This window comes from Sinohyriopsis cumingii, chromosome 16 (assembly GCF_028554795.1).
Source record: "Sinohyriopsis cumingii isolate HCF-2022 chromosome 16, ASM2855479v2, whole genome shotgun sequence".
Classification (NCBI taxonomy): Eukaryota; Metazoa; Mollusca; class Bivalvia; order Unionida; family Unionidae; genus Sinohyriopsis; species Sinohyriopsis cumingii.
Genome location: NC_142976.1, coordinates 12,979,588 through 12,997,909, shown reverse-complemented (window position 1 = coordinate 12,997,909; position 18,322 = coordinate 12,979,588). Strand labels below are relative to the sequence as shown.

Genomic DNA, 18,322 nt, shown 5'->3' with positions numbered 1-18,322 from the left:
TGGAATTGAAATTTATTTTGAAATACCCATTGAAGGAGATAGCATCAATGACAGGAAAGAGAGTGAAGAAAAATTGAGGTGCAGCGGAAAGAAAACGAGGGGAGTTACCTTTGAAGGTTATATTTATTCAGTCAAAATTCACAAAGAATTTCATGAAATTATATGATTTAATGAATGACTTGTGGAAAGATGGCCAAATTTGGAAAGCAAGTAACCACCGTTAAAAATCTTTTGCATAATATTGTCAGGGAATCTCATCCATATGCTGTAGGATTACATAGCTGCTTGGCTTAGGAATACAGATACTGATAAAGCTCTTCATGTGATTCCTTTATCTGTAGGACTGACTACCTAGCTGCCTTTTGGGATAAATAAGTAGCTGCAGTCACGTTCAGATCAGTAACCACAAACTAGTTTAACATTAAGAAAATGGCAATTTTAGCCATGATTGAAAGCGTGTTTACAGTAGTTATTAATCTTGTTCAGATAATAGAATTCTGTTTGCTTAGGGAGCTATGTTAACACTTTATGCCAGAGCCTATAAGGAAATGATTCTTGAATGCGTCATCCCTAAATTGAATCATTAACCCATTATTGCTTACATTTTTTTTTTTAACATATTAAGCTCTGTTGGGAAGAAGTGACTCTTAATGTAAACAAACCAGAAATACGGGTAGTATTTCTAGCCTTCTGAGGTCAACTTCAGCAAAGGCGTCATTGTGTTTTGGTCACCTCAGACAATACATTAATAGTAATGTACCTCTGGCAGCAGATATGTACCTCCTTTGATGGACGGTCTGGGAGTAGATCATGCTCGGCAATATTTTGGGCAAAAATTATATCCTGGCAGGCAGCCTGTCCAGAGTTGTTTGGTCCTCATGGAATGACCTTGGTACCAGTGGCTGACTAGTGGACGTGTTTAATATGAGACAGACATAGCTCCCTTCTGTTATTTGTTTTTTTTTTTTTTTTTTTTGGTCTTTCTCATGTCAGATCAGAGATCGTGTATTGTGGACACTTAAAGTCTGAAGTAGGATTATCTGTCAGTTACATCTTGCCACCTTTCAAAATAAATCCACATGTTCTCCGTCAAGACGGATCTCCACATCCTGCCTCATCCTGATAAATTTTTAAGTTTTGTGGCCATAATGGTTGTGGTTCAGCAGTCCACTCAACCTGTTGGTAGACGTGCCCAAGAGATTGCCACATAGAAAGGATCTGCTGTTGCTGTGTGGGAGGGGGATCTACTACACACTACACACTGACCTGCAAATTCTTCATTGCACAATGGGATTATTTACAATTGCCACTCTAAAGGCAATATTGCTTGTCATATTTTAGTTCAACTTAGTATATAGCTTATGTATGTTGTTAAGCTCTTGAAAAAGTTGTATTGTTGACAACATTTGGATATGACTAATAATATGCTTTTCATCCAGTCCTGTGGGACAGATATCCCCCGTTTCAAATGCTTCATGCTATGGAACAATGGTCTAGTATCCCATCTTCTGGAAAATAATTTCCTTTCCAAATATTGCTTGTCAGATCATTGCTGTCATTAACTCGCATAACAAAATGGACATGTACATAATGCATATCTATTACAACTAGATAATGAAAAAAGCAGCAGCAGCAGCATCGGTGTGGTTAAGATGTATATAAAGTGTGTCCATTTAAAATGTAAAATCCGTCAAGTAAAAACTTCAGACATTACGTTAGGAATTTACACATTCTCATGAGAAACATTTTCTTAATATTTTATAAGATGTTAGAGACCTTTTGCAATTTGCACAAAGCAATAAAAGATGCGTCATTGTTTCTTGTTCCATTAAATTGGTGTTAAAACTTGATTACGGTGGAAGTTTTAATAAGGTCAGAGAAACTAAATTTTATTTCTCCGTTTAAAATTCGTAAACTGTTTTGGAGCCATTCATTGAGAGGCTTGGTGCTACACCTTGTCTGTTCATAATATTTTGTATTCAGCTTCTTTATTACCCCTTAATTTGCCAACTTGACAAATTTGGCTGCCATTTATAATTTTGATGTAATTTTAAAACAGTTATGTGTAATGTATTATCTAGTATGTTGGGTCTGTAATTTATTAGTGCATGTATGTATTTTAAAATATTGATATAGTCCTAGATTTATATTTTGTTGCATGATTTTCATTTGCAATATTTAATATTGATTCTTTATGCACATCTTGGCTTTTATGTATGATCAATGGTTTGAGGCTCAGCTAACGTTGGTATGTGAGAAAGCTTGCCAGTAGCTTCTTGTGGGTCAGTGGTTCTTCCCAGGGTTTTCCAGGGTTCTTCCTCCACCAGTTATACTGGCCACCATGTATAGCCTATCCTGTGCTGAAAAATGGCGTTAAACCCTACAACATGCTTTGAGTGACCTCTAAACTAAGCACTTAATGTCGAAGGAAACTTTTTGAGCCTTGCTGTTGACATCACTGTTGCTGTAAAATCTCTTGACATTACAGTAGTCCACCTCTTATAAGGCCACCCCTAATGCAGCAGGGATGTGGCCTTTCTAGAGGGGGATGACAAATGCGAATAGTAAATACATATGAAGAAAGTCACAAGTACATTTAATTCTAAAACATTTAATATTTTCATTAAAAAAAATCACATGCATGTTGTGAAATAAATGTAAAACAAGCTGTCATCATTTTCAAAAGAATGCTATAAATAACCATTGATATAATTTTAAAACTCTTTATAATTATGTTACAGATCACATCATCTGTCACTTTGTTGCCAACAGTCTAGAAAAACAAACCAGTCTCGTCACAATTAAAAATACCCTTGCTGTCATATCCCCTGCATATATCATTTTGTCTTTTGTTCCAATCTTTGACAACTTCATTATTAACATCAGCTGATTCTCCACTAAGGACAGAACACTTGATATTGTGTCGCACTTGAAATCTGTGCAACCATCCGTTACTTGTGGTAAAGTCGTCATATCCCAATTCAACTGACAAAATTGTTGCTTTTTCTTGTCATTCAAATCAGGATACAAACGTCTCCTGGCTCAAACAATCTTCCTTTCTCCGTCCATTTCACCTTCCCACTTCTGCAGAATTGTTTCATTATCTTTCATGATACTGTTTATCTGAGTCTTCCCGACATAGTTTTCTGCAAGGATCCTCGATACACACACACACACACACACCACTGTCAGTTGAATTACTTTCACTTTCTCTTCTAAACAGATAATTTTTCTTTTCCTCAATGACATGTTGATCTTTTTGCAGTAAGTTATTCATGTTGCCAACTACAATACTGATAAAACAATTTTGTATGCATCTAAACAAATTGACATGTGTTTTTAAATGAAGTGATCTTGTCACGTGATTCGTTAGTCACAGTCTGGTACCCTATTGTTTTTATACATTTCTTTACACTAAGTGAGAGAAGCCAAAACGGCTTCGATATGTACCATACATCACGCAGATTTAACCTCGCGGCCATTAGGATTCGTAATTTTGACAATTATTGTCAGTAGTAATAGCCACAAATTATTGGATTACATGTACTTACCTTTTTATATGGATTAAAATTCGAGTCTTTCTCGGTTTTTATGGAATAAATTTGGCTTCTCGTGATGCATAAATGCTATAATATTAACCTTAGTGGTACATGTACTTTACTGAACACTTCTTTCAATAACGAAAACCTGACATCGGGAAACAGAAATCGGATTACTTAACACACGTTATGAATAAAATACTGGTTCTGGATACATATTCAAAATAAAATGCGGCCGCTTGTGAGGGGTAAATTTTATATTATTGCACTAATATGCTGGTCGTGTTAGGCGGATGGCCTTTCGCGAGGGGTACTTTTGAACACAAACTCGTCGGTGCCAACGGATCCTGGCCATAAGGAGCGGGTGGCCGCTGGTCCGGGGCGTTCAAGAGGGGGACTACTGTACTCAATATAAATTCTTACAAAATCTGATTTTAAGCAGAGCAGTGTTGTATTGTGCAACTTTCCCAGACGAAAGGCAAGAATCATGTTACTATGACCGGTGGCCTAGTGGTTAGAGCGTCTGCCTCGGATGCAGGAGGTCGTGGGTTCAATTCCCAGTCAAGTCATACCAAAGACTTATAAAAATGGTACTAACAGCTGCCTCGCTTGGCGCTCAGCATTAAGAGGTTAGTGTTAGGACTGGTCGGCCTGGTGTCAGGTTAATGTGACTGGGTGGGACATCATGCACATGTCTGCGGCATTATACCCCAGTGCTAGACATCGCTGTAAACTGTCACACTGCAGACATTGTAGTGATATGACTGAAAAATTGTTAAAGCTTTGTTAAAAATCCAAATCACACACACACACACTATGACTGCCAATTCTGTTCCATAAATATGCGAGCAGCAATATGTTAATTAGAAGTAATCAGATTATATACAATCCTTGATTGGAAATGCAGTATTTATCAGTCTCATGTGATTTGCAAACTGGTTGGTATATCAGATATCAGTATTAAGGCTTCTGTCATGCATGTCAATAGGTTAAATAGGTATAGAATTTCGGTTATGTTTATTAACATTACAGATGTTTATGCACAACAATGTAACATGGAAGAACACTTCCAGTCATAAATCTCAGGCTGTGGCCGAGTGGTCTAAAGCGCTCTAATGGATCGCTACCATCTCACCTCTGTCAGCATGGGTTCGAGTCTAGGATGCAGCCAGTAGCTTCTCATGGGTTGGTGGTTCTTCCTGATTTTTTTCCCAGGTTCTTCCTCCACCATTATTACTGGCCACCATGCATAGTCTATCATGTGCTGAGAAATGGTGTTAAAACCCCCCCCGAGAACAACAACAGATCTGAGGCTGGTTTTGATGTCGGCCATAAACAACCTTCATGAGAATGCTGAGAAAATCTTAGTGTTTCCTGACAGAATTTTCATTTTAATAGGAATCACACACTTTAATTAAAGGTAAACAACTTATGTTAAGTCTTTTTGGAACCTGTTGAAAGAATGCTATTATTTTGTCACATATACTGTAACTTGCCGGTTGATGTAACAGTCACATGTAATCTTTACGGACATCTTTAGCAAGCATCCTGATCGAATGTAAACAGCCTCTGATCAGTTCTATGATGGTTTTTGATAACTGGGTATCAAGTGTACTGTGCATACACTGAAATGACGTGTGCAACAGTTTGGATTTTCAGTAACAATAGAACCCAGTATTTTACTCGTGCAACGGTGAAAGCGGGCGGACACAAAACGGTTTGCCAATAAATTCTTAACTTTATTCAAGCACTATAAAATGACTTCTCAATGCACATCTTTATATTTAATTTATTTTAAGTATTATGACAGGGCAAGTTTTTTTGTCATTGTGTAATCTGTTGGACAGATGAATCACATGCGTCAGTGGGGTAATATTTTAACATTACTTTTCCAGACCTGCCAATGCTGTCGAAAAAATCGGGAGAATCCCAATTTTTTAACCTATCTCCTGATTCCCAAATTTTTCAACTCATTTTTTAAATACAAAAACATCATTTCCATTTCCCCGTTTTTGTATCTGGTTTTTCTCTGCCTGGTATCTTTCTTAGTTCTTTACCATATCCAGCTTGATTTCTGGTTTAAAGATATTGTCTCATAGTATGGTTCTCTTTATCCGACTCAATAAGCAAGTCACAGCAACATAATGGATAAGTTTCTCAGAAGAAAAGGGAGTAACTGATGAATTTTCACCAGCCAAGAAGAAATGGGATTGAAAATAGAGGAGTGATTGGGAGAAGCAGATTGCTTTCATTCATCCATCAACTTGGGGGCCTATCGTGTATTCTGCCAATGTTGCTCACGGCATCTCTCAATATGATGTGGTGGTCAAGATGACGTTAATAAACATAGTGCAAGCGTTGCAGTTGTGTCTAAACAAGCTTTACCAAATCTACAGTTTATATGCAGAATTGAATATGGAAAGAGCAGATACCAGTGGTTTGCTGGGGGGTGGGGTGGGGAGGCTCTTGCCAGCTGTCTTTTCCAACCCTTGGGAGAGTAATGCTATCAATACTTTCAATACCGCTTAGCAACATCAATGCTGAGAAAGCTTTTTCAATTGTCAGAAAAAAAAACAGAACTAGCCCAAGAGCCAGTTTATCAGCATCAATCCTGGAAGCTATTCTGGTTAGCAAATTTGGCACACCCAATGACAAATAGATTGTCAACTTTATCATGATATATACACCTTACTCTTGTACCTCTTGAGTTTTTTCCCCTGCCGCCTGATTTTTAAAGGTGATTTTCCTGATTTTAATTTTTTTTTATGTTGGCAGATCTGCTTTTCCAACAAGCAAAACACATTAGAACCCTCAAGTTTGTACCAATCGTCCATAGTTTTTATATACTTGCAATGATAAAAAAAATAGCTATTTTAATTTTTCTATGTAGACGAGTAATCTACATTTTGATCCATCTGGATTGTAATGTTTTCAGAAATGACTGGAAAGGAATAATCAATAAACATACTTTGTCAAAACTGTCTGTTGTCACAGTAGCACATGAACATGTATAATAAGTATTATTTATAGGCATTAAAGTCTCATGTTTTTCACGGTCTCTTTTTAACTAACACTAGCATCTGACAGTAGACAGTAGTTTTTATTTCACACTGATGAGCAATATTAAGATGACTTGGGCCTCATGTTTAGAGATCAAATTTAATTCAGTGTGAGTCATGCTATGAAGTTGCAATACAGCCTGATGAGCGGCAGTAAAACCTGTCTTGAGAGACCAATATTTGTTGGTAGAAGAGGTGGTTTTTCAAGACAGGCTCTACTATATTCACTTATTCAAATTTCAAAGAACTTCTGTTTCAGAAAGAAGGATCGTGACAGTGACAGAGATAGAGAGAAAAGGAGGTAAGGCTTTTTGATTATGTAGGAATTGAGGAAAACCTTGTACTAAATTTACATACACTGAACTTAGATCTTTTCTGTGATACAACAAAGGTATTGGAGTCCTTAAGCATGGGTTTTTTAAACCTACTTGGGTGTAAGGCCAAGTAAGATTTTAATATGACCCTATATTCCCTACATTCCTTGTGTTGCATACATCTGTCGATTGTTGCTATTTTCAACATTTTCTAAAAAAATTCATTGAAGAAATTTCAACTAAATTTGGCAGAGAGCATCCTGGCATGAATGGAATTAAAGTTTTACAGATGATTTGTGTCCCAAACCGTCCATTGCATTTCAGTAATACATTTCAGCCAAAGCTATTGTGTGTTTTCAGGTTTCAAAATGTACACAGTAGCAAGTAACAAAGTTGCAACCTATTTAATGATTTTGCTGCTTGGTCAGAAATATGGTCCATTACTTTTATGAGGAATTACACATATGCACACTTTTGGTACGGAATTTGCATGTGGATTAAAGGTATTTTGGCACCTGCTACTCCAGGTTAAATTCTAAACGTGACCAGTATATTGTTTAGATATTGATGAGCTGGATTTTAAGTATTTTGTGTCATTAAAAAGTGGTGGCCTCTGATTGTCTTTTTGTTATGTACCGATTGCTGCTAGCTCTAGTTGACACGGGACCGAAGTTAGGTAGTGGTTTGTTCAAACTTTGTAAATAAGCTTATATCATCATGACCTTAGAGAGGTTTTGTAACAAGGGAGATTCGTCTCTATTAACAACTTGATCTTGCATTTTATAGGCTGATCGTGTTCTTTTACAGGCTATGCTTCTCAAATGATTTCGTTAAAATTGGGCAGACGGGTTTTTGTCATCAAAATCCTGGATTAGTTTGATTGCGAGCTAATACGCATACAAGTTGTGCCATTTTCTTTGGAAATAATTTTTCAGACCAATGTAATCGACCTGATGCAAAGTGTTGAGAGATATCTTTCATAAGGTTAATTTTTTTCTCAATACACCACTTCCTCGATAACTCGCGCACATCATGGTCCAGAAACATCAACCGCACTATAAGTGAGGCGCGAGTTATCGAGGGACCTATAAAATAAGCCCAAAACCAATAAAGTGATTGACGACATAACGGAAAAATAAGGGGGGGGGGGTAGGCAGATTATACTGTTGAATACTCATTTTATAATCCTTCTGAGATTAACTGTGAATAAATATCTCTTCATAACGGTATACTTTATTATTTCCTCATAGGACAGCATTAATTTCAGGATAAATTACAGTATATTGAGGCGATCATCAAAAACATTATTCCACGTGGTTTCCGTTCGCTTAACATGTGTACCACTTTACACATTGTGTACTACGTCACTAATTTTTATGTTAAATTGGATACATTCTAGTTTTATTGTTTGATCCAAATTAGACGTTTTTTTTAATATACAAAAGATCAACTCTTTTCAAGAAACAGTGTCAATCGAACGATAGATATATAGATTTGAATGCGATAGAAGTAAAATGGAAAACAAAAAAAAAACAAGGGTTAATCAGTACTAACATATTTAATTGGTCTACAAATTTAAAACAACGTAAATTAGAACAAGTTAATACTTGCTGTTTGTGCCCCGCTTGACAATATCAATTCACTTTTTGAAAAAATCAGTTAATTTTTTTTTGTGTGTTACTCCTTGGTTTCTCTGCCGCCGAGCAAAATCCCTCAGATTTCTCAACTGCATGAGCTTTACGTAGTCAACATTTTGGGTCTCCAGCCACCTTATGGCAATATCAAAATATTTGATTGCTTCCTGTGCAGAGGGGGGAGGTGGTGCAACATCTGCGTCTGCATCACTTTCAACACCTGTGGTACTCGTTAGAATCGTCTTCTGCTGCAAATTTGTTCGTTATAGAATTAATTATAGTTTCATCTGACATGTATTCGGCTGTGGGGCAATCATTGTCAGCACAAATCCACTCCATATCATCAAGAGAAACGCCCGTCTCAGGACCATGAGTCTATACGAATTTCTCCCAAACATCCTCGGCATTAATGACATCAGTTTCACTGAAACATTCGAAGTCACTATCATCGTCGTTGTCTCTGTTACTGTTTTGCTTACGTCAAAGGCAGCTCCAAGACCCTTAATCCAGCACCCCTGGTCTCTTGTAATCGATTTTTTTTTTAATGCAACAATTCCCCAAGTTGTTGATCGAAACAAAGCCGGCATGTACATGTAATTAGGTTCTCACAGAAGTACTCGTGGGTTTCGATGTGACAGTCGATTGACTCTTTTCATGTTTTCAATGAACAGAATATGTTGTGATTATAATGTTTGCACTGAAACGGAATTAAAGGATTAGAACGTGACTTTCACACAGAAAGACGTTTAAATGGTGTTTATTTCATTCTCTGTTGCCACCTGTTAGCATTTACCAGAAGTTTTCATTGATCGCTATTTCACCAGACTGTTCATTTACAGTATACTGACAACTATTTATCATAAAAACTTACATAATATATGATATCTTTAAACAGAGGTCTCGCCAGGATTTTAAAACTGGGTCTTTCTGCCTCTGAATTCAATCACCAAATATCAGTACATTTTCTCACTCGGCCACCAGTCAAAGCCTTTGAACTAGCCGCCTAGCTGTTGCATCATGTTCTTTTTTTTTTTTTTAATGTATTCTTATAAAATGGCAACAGTACATCAAAGAGTCTTTCAGTCACTGAATTCTGTCATTGTAAATATCAGCACAGTTAACTGATCAACACATTTTCCCACAAAGCAGGTGGCTGAAACAGGACCGGCAAATCTTTGAATTTTCCCGCGCACCTATTGCATGCGTACGGAGGACTCCTCCCGCCTCAGTGATTTTCTGCGTCCAAATAAAAAATTGGCATCCAAATACGGGTAATTAAGCGTTTTTGAAATCTCTGAAATTAATTCTTCTTTAGAATTTGCAAATTTCAGAATATGGATTATATTTTTACGGGCATTGATCACCATTTTCGATCATAAAACGAGCAATGTATCAAGGTTTAATTTATCAATTCTTATCGTAATTTTTTCATGTTAAGCATATTTTAAAGATATTTTAAATACATTTTCTCTGGAAAAAATCGGGAGCCAAGACCGACAACGCGTTATAAGCGGGATCGCGAGTTATCGAGGGAGCGGTATATTACTAAAAACCTGATTGGTCAACTGTTCTGTAAGCCAAGTCAGTGATATCAGGGCATCCTTTGACCACTTTAAAAAAAAATAATTGATAAACAAAATTGTACATTTTTTGCCAATCAGATTTTAAATATGCTGCCATTACTTGAGAACACAAGATAATTTGGTCCCCAGGTGACAATCAGGCTAGAAATTATAAACGAATAATGAAATGACTAAATTTATTGGGGCCCCTAGTGGTCAGAAGTGCTCACCATTCTGGATCACTGCCATCTCACCTATGCGTGGGTTCAAGTCCCAGGCTTGGCTAGCGTGGGTAGGTGGGAAAGCCTGCCAGTAGCTTCTCGTGGGTCGGTGGTTCTTCCCTGGGTTTTCCAGGGTTCTTCCTCCACCCATTATACTGGCTGCCATGTATAGCCTATCTTGTGCTGAAAAAGGGCGTTAAACCCTAGAACAACAACTAAATTTATTGTGATTGCATGGCAGTTAAACTGCAGTGAGTATAGGCAAATACTTTATGATCTAGTGACCAAGAAATTATGCAGTGGTTTACAAGCTGGAAATGTTTCTTTAAAATAAAATGCTACTAATCAAATGTTAACGTGTTTCAAAGGCAATTTTAAAGTGGGGTACTCGCCCATAGATGCAATTTAGAATTTTCTTATCATTTTAATATGAACTCTCTGAAATCAAAGTACCCTGGCATATATTTTTTTTTAAACTGCCTTCCCTGGGTACCATGGATCAGCCTGTAAATGGTTTGGTTTAAAGAAAATGTTATCAGCATCAGGAGTAAATCAGCCTTGTGTATGATTTGTATCATTGCAGTTCAACCAATTGTTGTCAGCTTCTTTGTCCTGGTGATATTTAATGTGAAAATCATCAATACTTTAAGAAACGAATTCACAGTAAAATTCTGTTGAATTCTCTTGAGCAGAGATGTGGAAATTTTATTATTTAATTGGAACAGGAAGTTGCTGCATCGGTGACTTCCACACATTTACTGAATGTTTTTAATGTTTAATGGCAGTAAACTAAATTAAACCATTTACATGTGTAAATGTTGCATAATTACTTTTGGTAACCATTTTTGTAAAAGGCTGAGCTAAAATTCTCAACATAATGGAACTGATGAACTAGTCCTTACATTAGGATTTAACAACCATGATCTACAAATGGGCATCATAATTTTAAAAAATTCTTTCTGTAGGAATAAGGATCATAAGGACAGAAAGCGCAGCCATAGTAGAAGCCGTGATAGAAAAAGAAGCAAGAGTAAAGAAAAACGTCGCAATGGAAGTCGGGAAAGACGGGAAAAGCGTAGGAGCCGCAGTAAAGATAAGCCCAGGAGCCACAGTAAAGATAGACCCAAGAGTCGTAGTAGGAGTAGAGAGAAGCGAGAAAAGAAAAAGAGTCCATTTGTGGGGAGATGGGGAAGCCACAGCAAGTCTCCACCACACAGATTCAGAAGGAGCTTCAGTATAAGTCCAATCAGAACCAGGTACTTTGCTCAGTCAATCATAGCTCACTCAGTTTGAACTAGAATACTGTTGTTAATGTTGATCATTATGTACAAACTTGAAAAGTATTGATCTTTAATTTGATAATGTGTCTGGGTGGGTGGGACATCATGCTACATGTCTGTGGCATGATGCCTCAGTGCTAGACATCACTATAAACTGGTACACTGCAGACATCAAAGTGATATGACTGAAATTTTTTTAAAGTTACATTAAAAATCCAAATCACAACAATCTGCAGAGACCAATAACAGTACACATGCATAATAGATCTGAAACAGTTTCACTTCAAATGCATCATAGGTATGTCTTTTAAAATAATGAATGTCCCGGATTGCCATAATCTTTTTCACTTGTGGTGTTGTCAATACATGCAATACTGGTTGTGTTGTCATGTTCATTTTCTTATCCAGAATGGTACTAATGCATGCATGTTCTTTAGATTTTTAATGTAGCTTTAGGAATTTTATTCATATTGCTACGATGTCTGAATTGTGGCCTCTTAACTCAACCCCTGGTCCCTCATTTACACATCAGGTGGAAGTAGCCTACTGTCGAGCTCTGTAGCGTCAAGGTCATTTATGATACACTAAAATGGGTGGTATTATAGAAAGGTTGATGGATGTAGCTCTACAATGATACCAAATAACAGGGTTCATAGGGTCTTTGACAGTATTTCTTTACATAATCAAAAATAAAATTGTCCAACTTTGTTAGAGTCAGATGTTGACGAGTTTTCCTGGTTTCTTTCTTTGGATGACCCCTTCAGTATTATTTCATCATTAAACAATATTGTAGTATTTTGCATTCGTTGTTTTCTCATATAACGTTTATAATGTTAGCGAAAATAGGTCTTGGAAATCTATGTTTGTGGTCTTTGAAAGTTTGGGAAAAGTCTTTTGAATTTATCATTCAGAATTCTGTATGAACCCTGAATAATCTGGATGTTCTAGTTGCACTACAAAATACAGAGGGAAAACTAATTTTTTACCTGATTACACTGGACAACAAATTTTTACAAAAGTCATGTTACTGAAATAAAATTAGTCAATTCTTATCAATTTTTATGTGCTGAACACGAATATGACAGTCAAATTGCAAAATTGGCTCTAGTTTTTTTGTAATCTGCAAGAAATTAATGTTTACATAACGAAATGCATTCCAATAGTAAAAGGTCAACTGTAATAGCCTACCTATAAAAAATCAAGTCATTGACTACATCTTAGATTTCTTCGCCTGTCTCTTGTACAGCTGTTTGGGAGCATCTCTGAGGAGTGTCCAGCAGTAGTCAGCCAGCATTGTAGTGGACCATTTTCCCTGGTATCTTTGTTCCATTGTTGCGATATCTTGATGAAAACGTTCGCCGTGTTCATCACTAAACAATACCACAGTTGCTAGGAAAGAAATCCAAATGGGAATGAAGGAAGTGAATCTTTAGAGACATATTGCAGCCAAGTTTCTTATACTTCATCAACATGTCTTCTACTAGTTCCTTATAGTTTTCTGCCCTAACATTTCCGAGGAAGTTTGTAGAAACTAGGCGAAAAGCATTCCATGCTTGTTTCGCGTCACCTTCCAGCAAGTTGTTGAACCGGTCATCTTTGAAAAGCTCTCGAATCTGAGGACCCACAAAAACTCCCTCTTTAATCTTTGCTTCGCTGAGTCGAGGGAATTTTTCATGCAGGTATCGGAATGCTGGCAAAGTCCGGTCAATGGCTTTCACGAAGTTCTTCATCAAACCTAGTTTGATGTGAAGGGGTGGTAGCAAGATTTTCTGAGCCTCAACCAGAGCTGGGTGTTGGATATTCTTCTCTCCAATGGCTACATTCTGCCTGTGAGTCCATTCCTTCCTCATGTAGTGCATTTCCCTTGCTCGGCTATCCCACTCGCATAAGAAACACATGTATTTTGTATATCCTTGCTGCAGTCCCATTAAAAGGGCAACTACCTTCAAATCACCACAGAGGTGCCAGCTGTACTTGTTATACTCAATGGAATTCAGTAGCTGCCTTAAGTTATCGTATGTCTCTTTCATGTGGACAGCATACGCTACTGGAATAGATGGAAGAATGTTTCCATTGTGCAAAAGCACAGCCTTGAGACTCAGTTTCGAAGAGTCCACAAATAGTCTCCATTCTTGTGGGTCATGAGTGATTTTTAAAGCATTCATGAGGCCCTCAATATCGGAACAGAGTATCAGATTACTTTCCTTTCTGAAGAAAGGCTCCAATTGCTGGTGGCGCTTTCGATATGCAGTAATTGTGACATCTTCTTCTAGAAGATTCCATTGTTGGAGTCTTGATCCTAGCAATTCTGCCTTGTTCTTTGATAAGTCCAAATCACGAATCGGGTCATTTAGTTCTTCCTGTGTTATTCTGTGTGGGGTTGATGATGCACCACAGTGAAAATCTGGATCACTGCATGCTGATGGACCAGGAGAAGAACAGGTCGACTCACCTTTGTCTTCGTCAGATGAATCAAGAGAATATTCTGCTGGAGGTTCTGGAATAGGAAGTCCCTCACCATGTGGAACTGGTCTCAATGCAGACGGAATGTTTGGGTAGACTATTCTCGACTTCTTTCGCTTCGTTATTCCGCCGGAAAGAGGAGGAACCAAGCAGAAGTAACAGTCATTTAGGTGGTTGCTTGGCTCTCTCCACACCATTGGGACTGCAAACGGCATTGATGACCTTTTGCAATTCAACCACTGTGAAAGCTGTGTTGTACATGTAGCACAGCATATATGCGGAGCCCAAGGCTTGTCTTGGTCACCAACCTTGCATCCGAAGTAAAGATGATATGCCTTCTTCACTTGAGAATTGATACTTTTCTTCTGGTTGGCAAATGTCACTTCCCCACAAATATAGCAAAAATTGTCCGCGGTATTAACACACTTTCGAGGCATTACTGTTCTTTATTGTACGTAAATGGATAAAATAATAAGTTTTATGTAACAGTAGCTTGAACTGTCTCGCACAACGTCTAAAATATTTTAAATGCTGAACCTATCTGATTGGGCTTTATATAGTACACTGCTTACGTCAGCTTCAGCAGCCGCCTGGCATTAGTATAATAGGCCTACACATGTATAGTACACTGCTGACGTCAACTTACTTCAGCAGCCGCATGGCATTAGTATTGCATTGCATCAGAAAATGATGCAATCAACTGTGGATGATGTGAGCATGATGGTATTATGCAATGTTACATCATTATTCCGGATGTTGCTGCAGTCCTACTGGAGAAATTTACACAGTGAAACATAGAAAATGAGGTATATGAATATCTTCAAAACGAGAGCCAATACAAATTTTTCACGGTTATATTCGTGTTCGGCACACCAAAATACTACAGATTAGGGCCTTTTCAAGTCAGTAATGATTTCACTGTTGACCAGTGTTATTTGTTCACAAAAAATACACACATTGTTGGAATCTAATTTTGTGTCCGTATTTTAGGTTTTTTTTATGGGTCCGTTAAACTATTAAAAAAAACCCAAAGAACTCCAACTTTTACCCTTCTGCTCATTTGTGAGCGAAATAGCCAATGAAAAACTGTTTCTAACACAGCTAGGCATTAGGATAACCAGGAATCTCTGTGAAGTCTATGTATTAGGATATAATTCAGAAATAGCCCCCAAAATGTATTTCCAACTCAAGTTTCAGGCAAAAACGACAAAAACTTCCAGGGGTTATTGAGTTAATGCTAAGTGCCAAACAAGGCAGCTCTTAGTACAATTTTTATGTCTTTGGTATGATTCGGCCAGGATTCAGACTGGGTACTAATGATAATAGTACTCGAATAAATTTATTAGAAAACTAAGATAATTTCAAGCATGTTCAACATAATTGAAGTAAAAAGAAAAAATATATTGTGGCAAATAGAAAGATACTATTGTGATGTCATAGCAACCTTATGTCAGCATGAATTAACTGTAGAAAATATTTTCATCTTTACATTATAGAAGAATAGGTATAACCCCTGAAATTTAATTGTCAAAAATGATACCATATGATGTTGGATGAGCAATATTTAAACTAAAATAATTTTTTTGACAATATGCCCATGACAACACAGTAGTGGCCAATTGGTAAATTATAATACATTTTTGGATAATCAAGAGAGGACTTGCAATTTGTTCAGAAAATATTTTATATAAAACGTTTGACCTTTATTGGTCATCAGCGTTTTGTTTAAACTACTTCTCAGTCTGTCACAGGGTTTTAGAAGACCAGAAACTTCTAATTTGTCTGCTGTTCATGTGCCAGATTTTGTATACAAATGCTCACAATTTCAAATTGTATTGCAGAAAAGACTTCCACAGTTGTCGTACCTTTTCAAAGGGAGGTAACAGCTTGTATTGAGTTTGGATTGTATACAGGTGAAATTTGACCTTGATCCATTGCTTTGAGAAACAGATTGTGTGGGAAATGTAGCACATGTCATAAATTAATCAAACCTCTGTTCAGGAGAGAAGAAATTACCCGATGTAAATTTTGAGTATGAGAAATGGCAACTCTGGCTGGTCAATCTGCTTCACTGGCTTGACGGTGAACGAGTTCTCTCAAGATTTAAAGCACGTAAAAAATTCTATCCTGAAATATAATTTTCCAGCTGTAATGATTAGATTTTATTCTTAAAGTCTTTTGATACATAATTGATATGTACCAAAAATGTACAATGGTTAAAATGGATGTTAACTAAACATACTACACTGCTTCACAGTTAACAGACAGGCCTATGTGTATGGGGTCAAATAGGTAACAGGTGTTCCGTTTATAGTGCACTACATTGTGTAACTTTGGAACCTGTATATCATCTGTCTAAGGTAAAGGGTTAAGGGGTCAGTGCATCTTCTGCTGTGTGTATGGTGATTTTACCACCCTCCTAACTTTTGTATTTCCTTGGCTAATGCCTCAGCAAATAAGAAAGTTATTAGGGAAGGTAAAATACTGTATACCTTGTTGGATGACTGTGTTGGTATACTTGGCATAATCAGTTTCAAAATCGATAGATGTCTTTGACATGTTTTACCAATATTCTACATGGGTTGAAGTTTTTGTAAATCTCCATAGCAACTGCGTTGTAATCATATCATCTAGATGGAAACCACCTTTGAACAATGATTACACAGCCAGTGATCATTATTTTTGGACTTGGTAGAACTAAGAATACTGTGAGAGCTCTTGTGCTCATATGGACATCTGTAAAATATAGATGACTAGTTTTACTATCTGTAGACTAGGAAATAAATAGTAATTTACTAGTGTTTGCTTCTTGCCTTCGTGCCTCTTGATGACTTTTCATACATTATGTATATTTTTAATACTAGTAGAGAGACAGCACCAGAACTGACCCCTGAAGAGAGAGATGCACGAACTGTATTCTGCATGCAGCTGTCGGCCAGAATTAGGCCTAGAGATCTTGAGGAGTTTTTTTCTTCTGTTGGCAAGGTAAGCTGGTATTCCTTATTGTACCTTCAGCAGTCTTTACTTGCAGATGTTTCGTTTATGATATATGCATATAATTGATAAGGAGATAATGTTTTGGCCCAGTATTTATACATGATTTGTACAGTCTCTTGAAAGTACTTGATTAGATGTCAAGGTCTACATGGAAATTAACGTGTTTGCTAAAAAGTGCTAGAGCACAGTCAAATGTCACTTGCATAAAATTTTTCTGAAATGGCTGTAGTCAAGCGGATTCATTGCATTGATTGAAACAAACTTTTAAACTCAGTGTTCCACATAAGCTCCCAGTGGCAGCGGACACTGTGACCCCTTTGCTCCACATCCGGGAGACATGCACCATTTTATATGGACAAATGAAAAAAATAACAGTACATAATGCACTAATGCTATACAAATTATGCTGGTGGCTTCAACATTTTTGCCAAATTAACTTCATACTCTGCAATGTACTGTCATATTTTCCTTGAACATCTATATTGTTGCATTCTGCTCGAGTAACCCCCCCAAAAAACTATCTGGCTAAAATGAAATGTGTGGTAACATGGAATTTTCCATTTTGGATCTCTCTTATTTGACTAGAGTATAAACTCGTTTTCTACCAGCATACTTAAATACTCGTGTGTTTCAAATTACATTTCATTGCAAATTTTGAAAATCCTTTACACTAACAGCTGTCCACCACTTTACATTGCAACTCAGGCGACTAAATTTTGAATGTTTTCATTGCCAGATATATTGTTTTAACATAAATATTCTTTGTCATCATACCATCTTGACCCCTTTTGTGAATTTGCTAGCACCAATAAAGATGTGGGTAGATATCCACTAATGAAAAGTTAGAGAATATCTCTTTTATTTTTCTAATATGAAAAATTTGCCTAGGAGAGTGGACCAAATCAGGATTTGGTGGTCATATGATGAAAAGTTTGGAAAGAAACCTGCAAGCCCATGTTCTAAATTAATATAGTGCCATACAGACATCCAGTGTGGCAAGCAGTGTCCATTTTGAAAATTATATTATAGCTGATCTGACTGATTTTTGATCATACTGAAGGCTATATGGAATCAATTTTAATTAAATTCATCATTTTAAAGGGAAAAGAACCCAGTTCTTTTGTCTTTCGTGTGTTAAAGATACGAAAATCCGTCAGAAAAATTACTTTCTGAGAATGAAGCCATGTGGTGTGATAAATAAGGATCTGAACTTTACCATGTGTTAATGATTTTTGAAAAGCATCTTGTAGTAA

General features: G+C 36.9%; 1 protein-coding gene across 2 annotated transcripts in view; it reads left to right on the top strand.

Moving 5' to 3' along the window:
- LOC149779960 (RNA-binding protein 39-like) overlaps positions 1–18,322 on the top strand; it is a 58,059-nt gene that overhangs the window by 21,730 nt on the left and 18,007 nt on the right. For both annotated transcript variants that reach the window (XM_089936672.1, XM_089936671.1), the window contains exons 4-6: positions 6,858–6,899; positions 11,295–11,585; positions 16,937–17,057. In XM_089936672.1, coding sequence (XP_089792798.1) covers positions 6,858–6,899; positions 11,295–11,585; positions 16,937–17,057 — 454 coding nt within the window. The remainder of the gene's footprint in view (positions 1–6,857; positions 6,900–11,294; positions 11,586–16,936; positions 17,058–18,322) is intronic.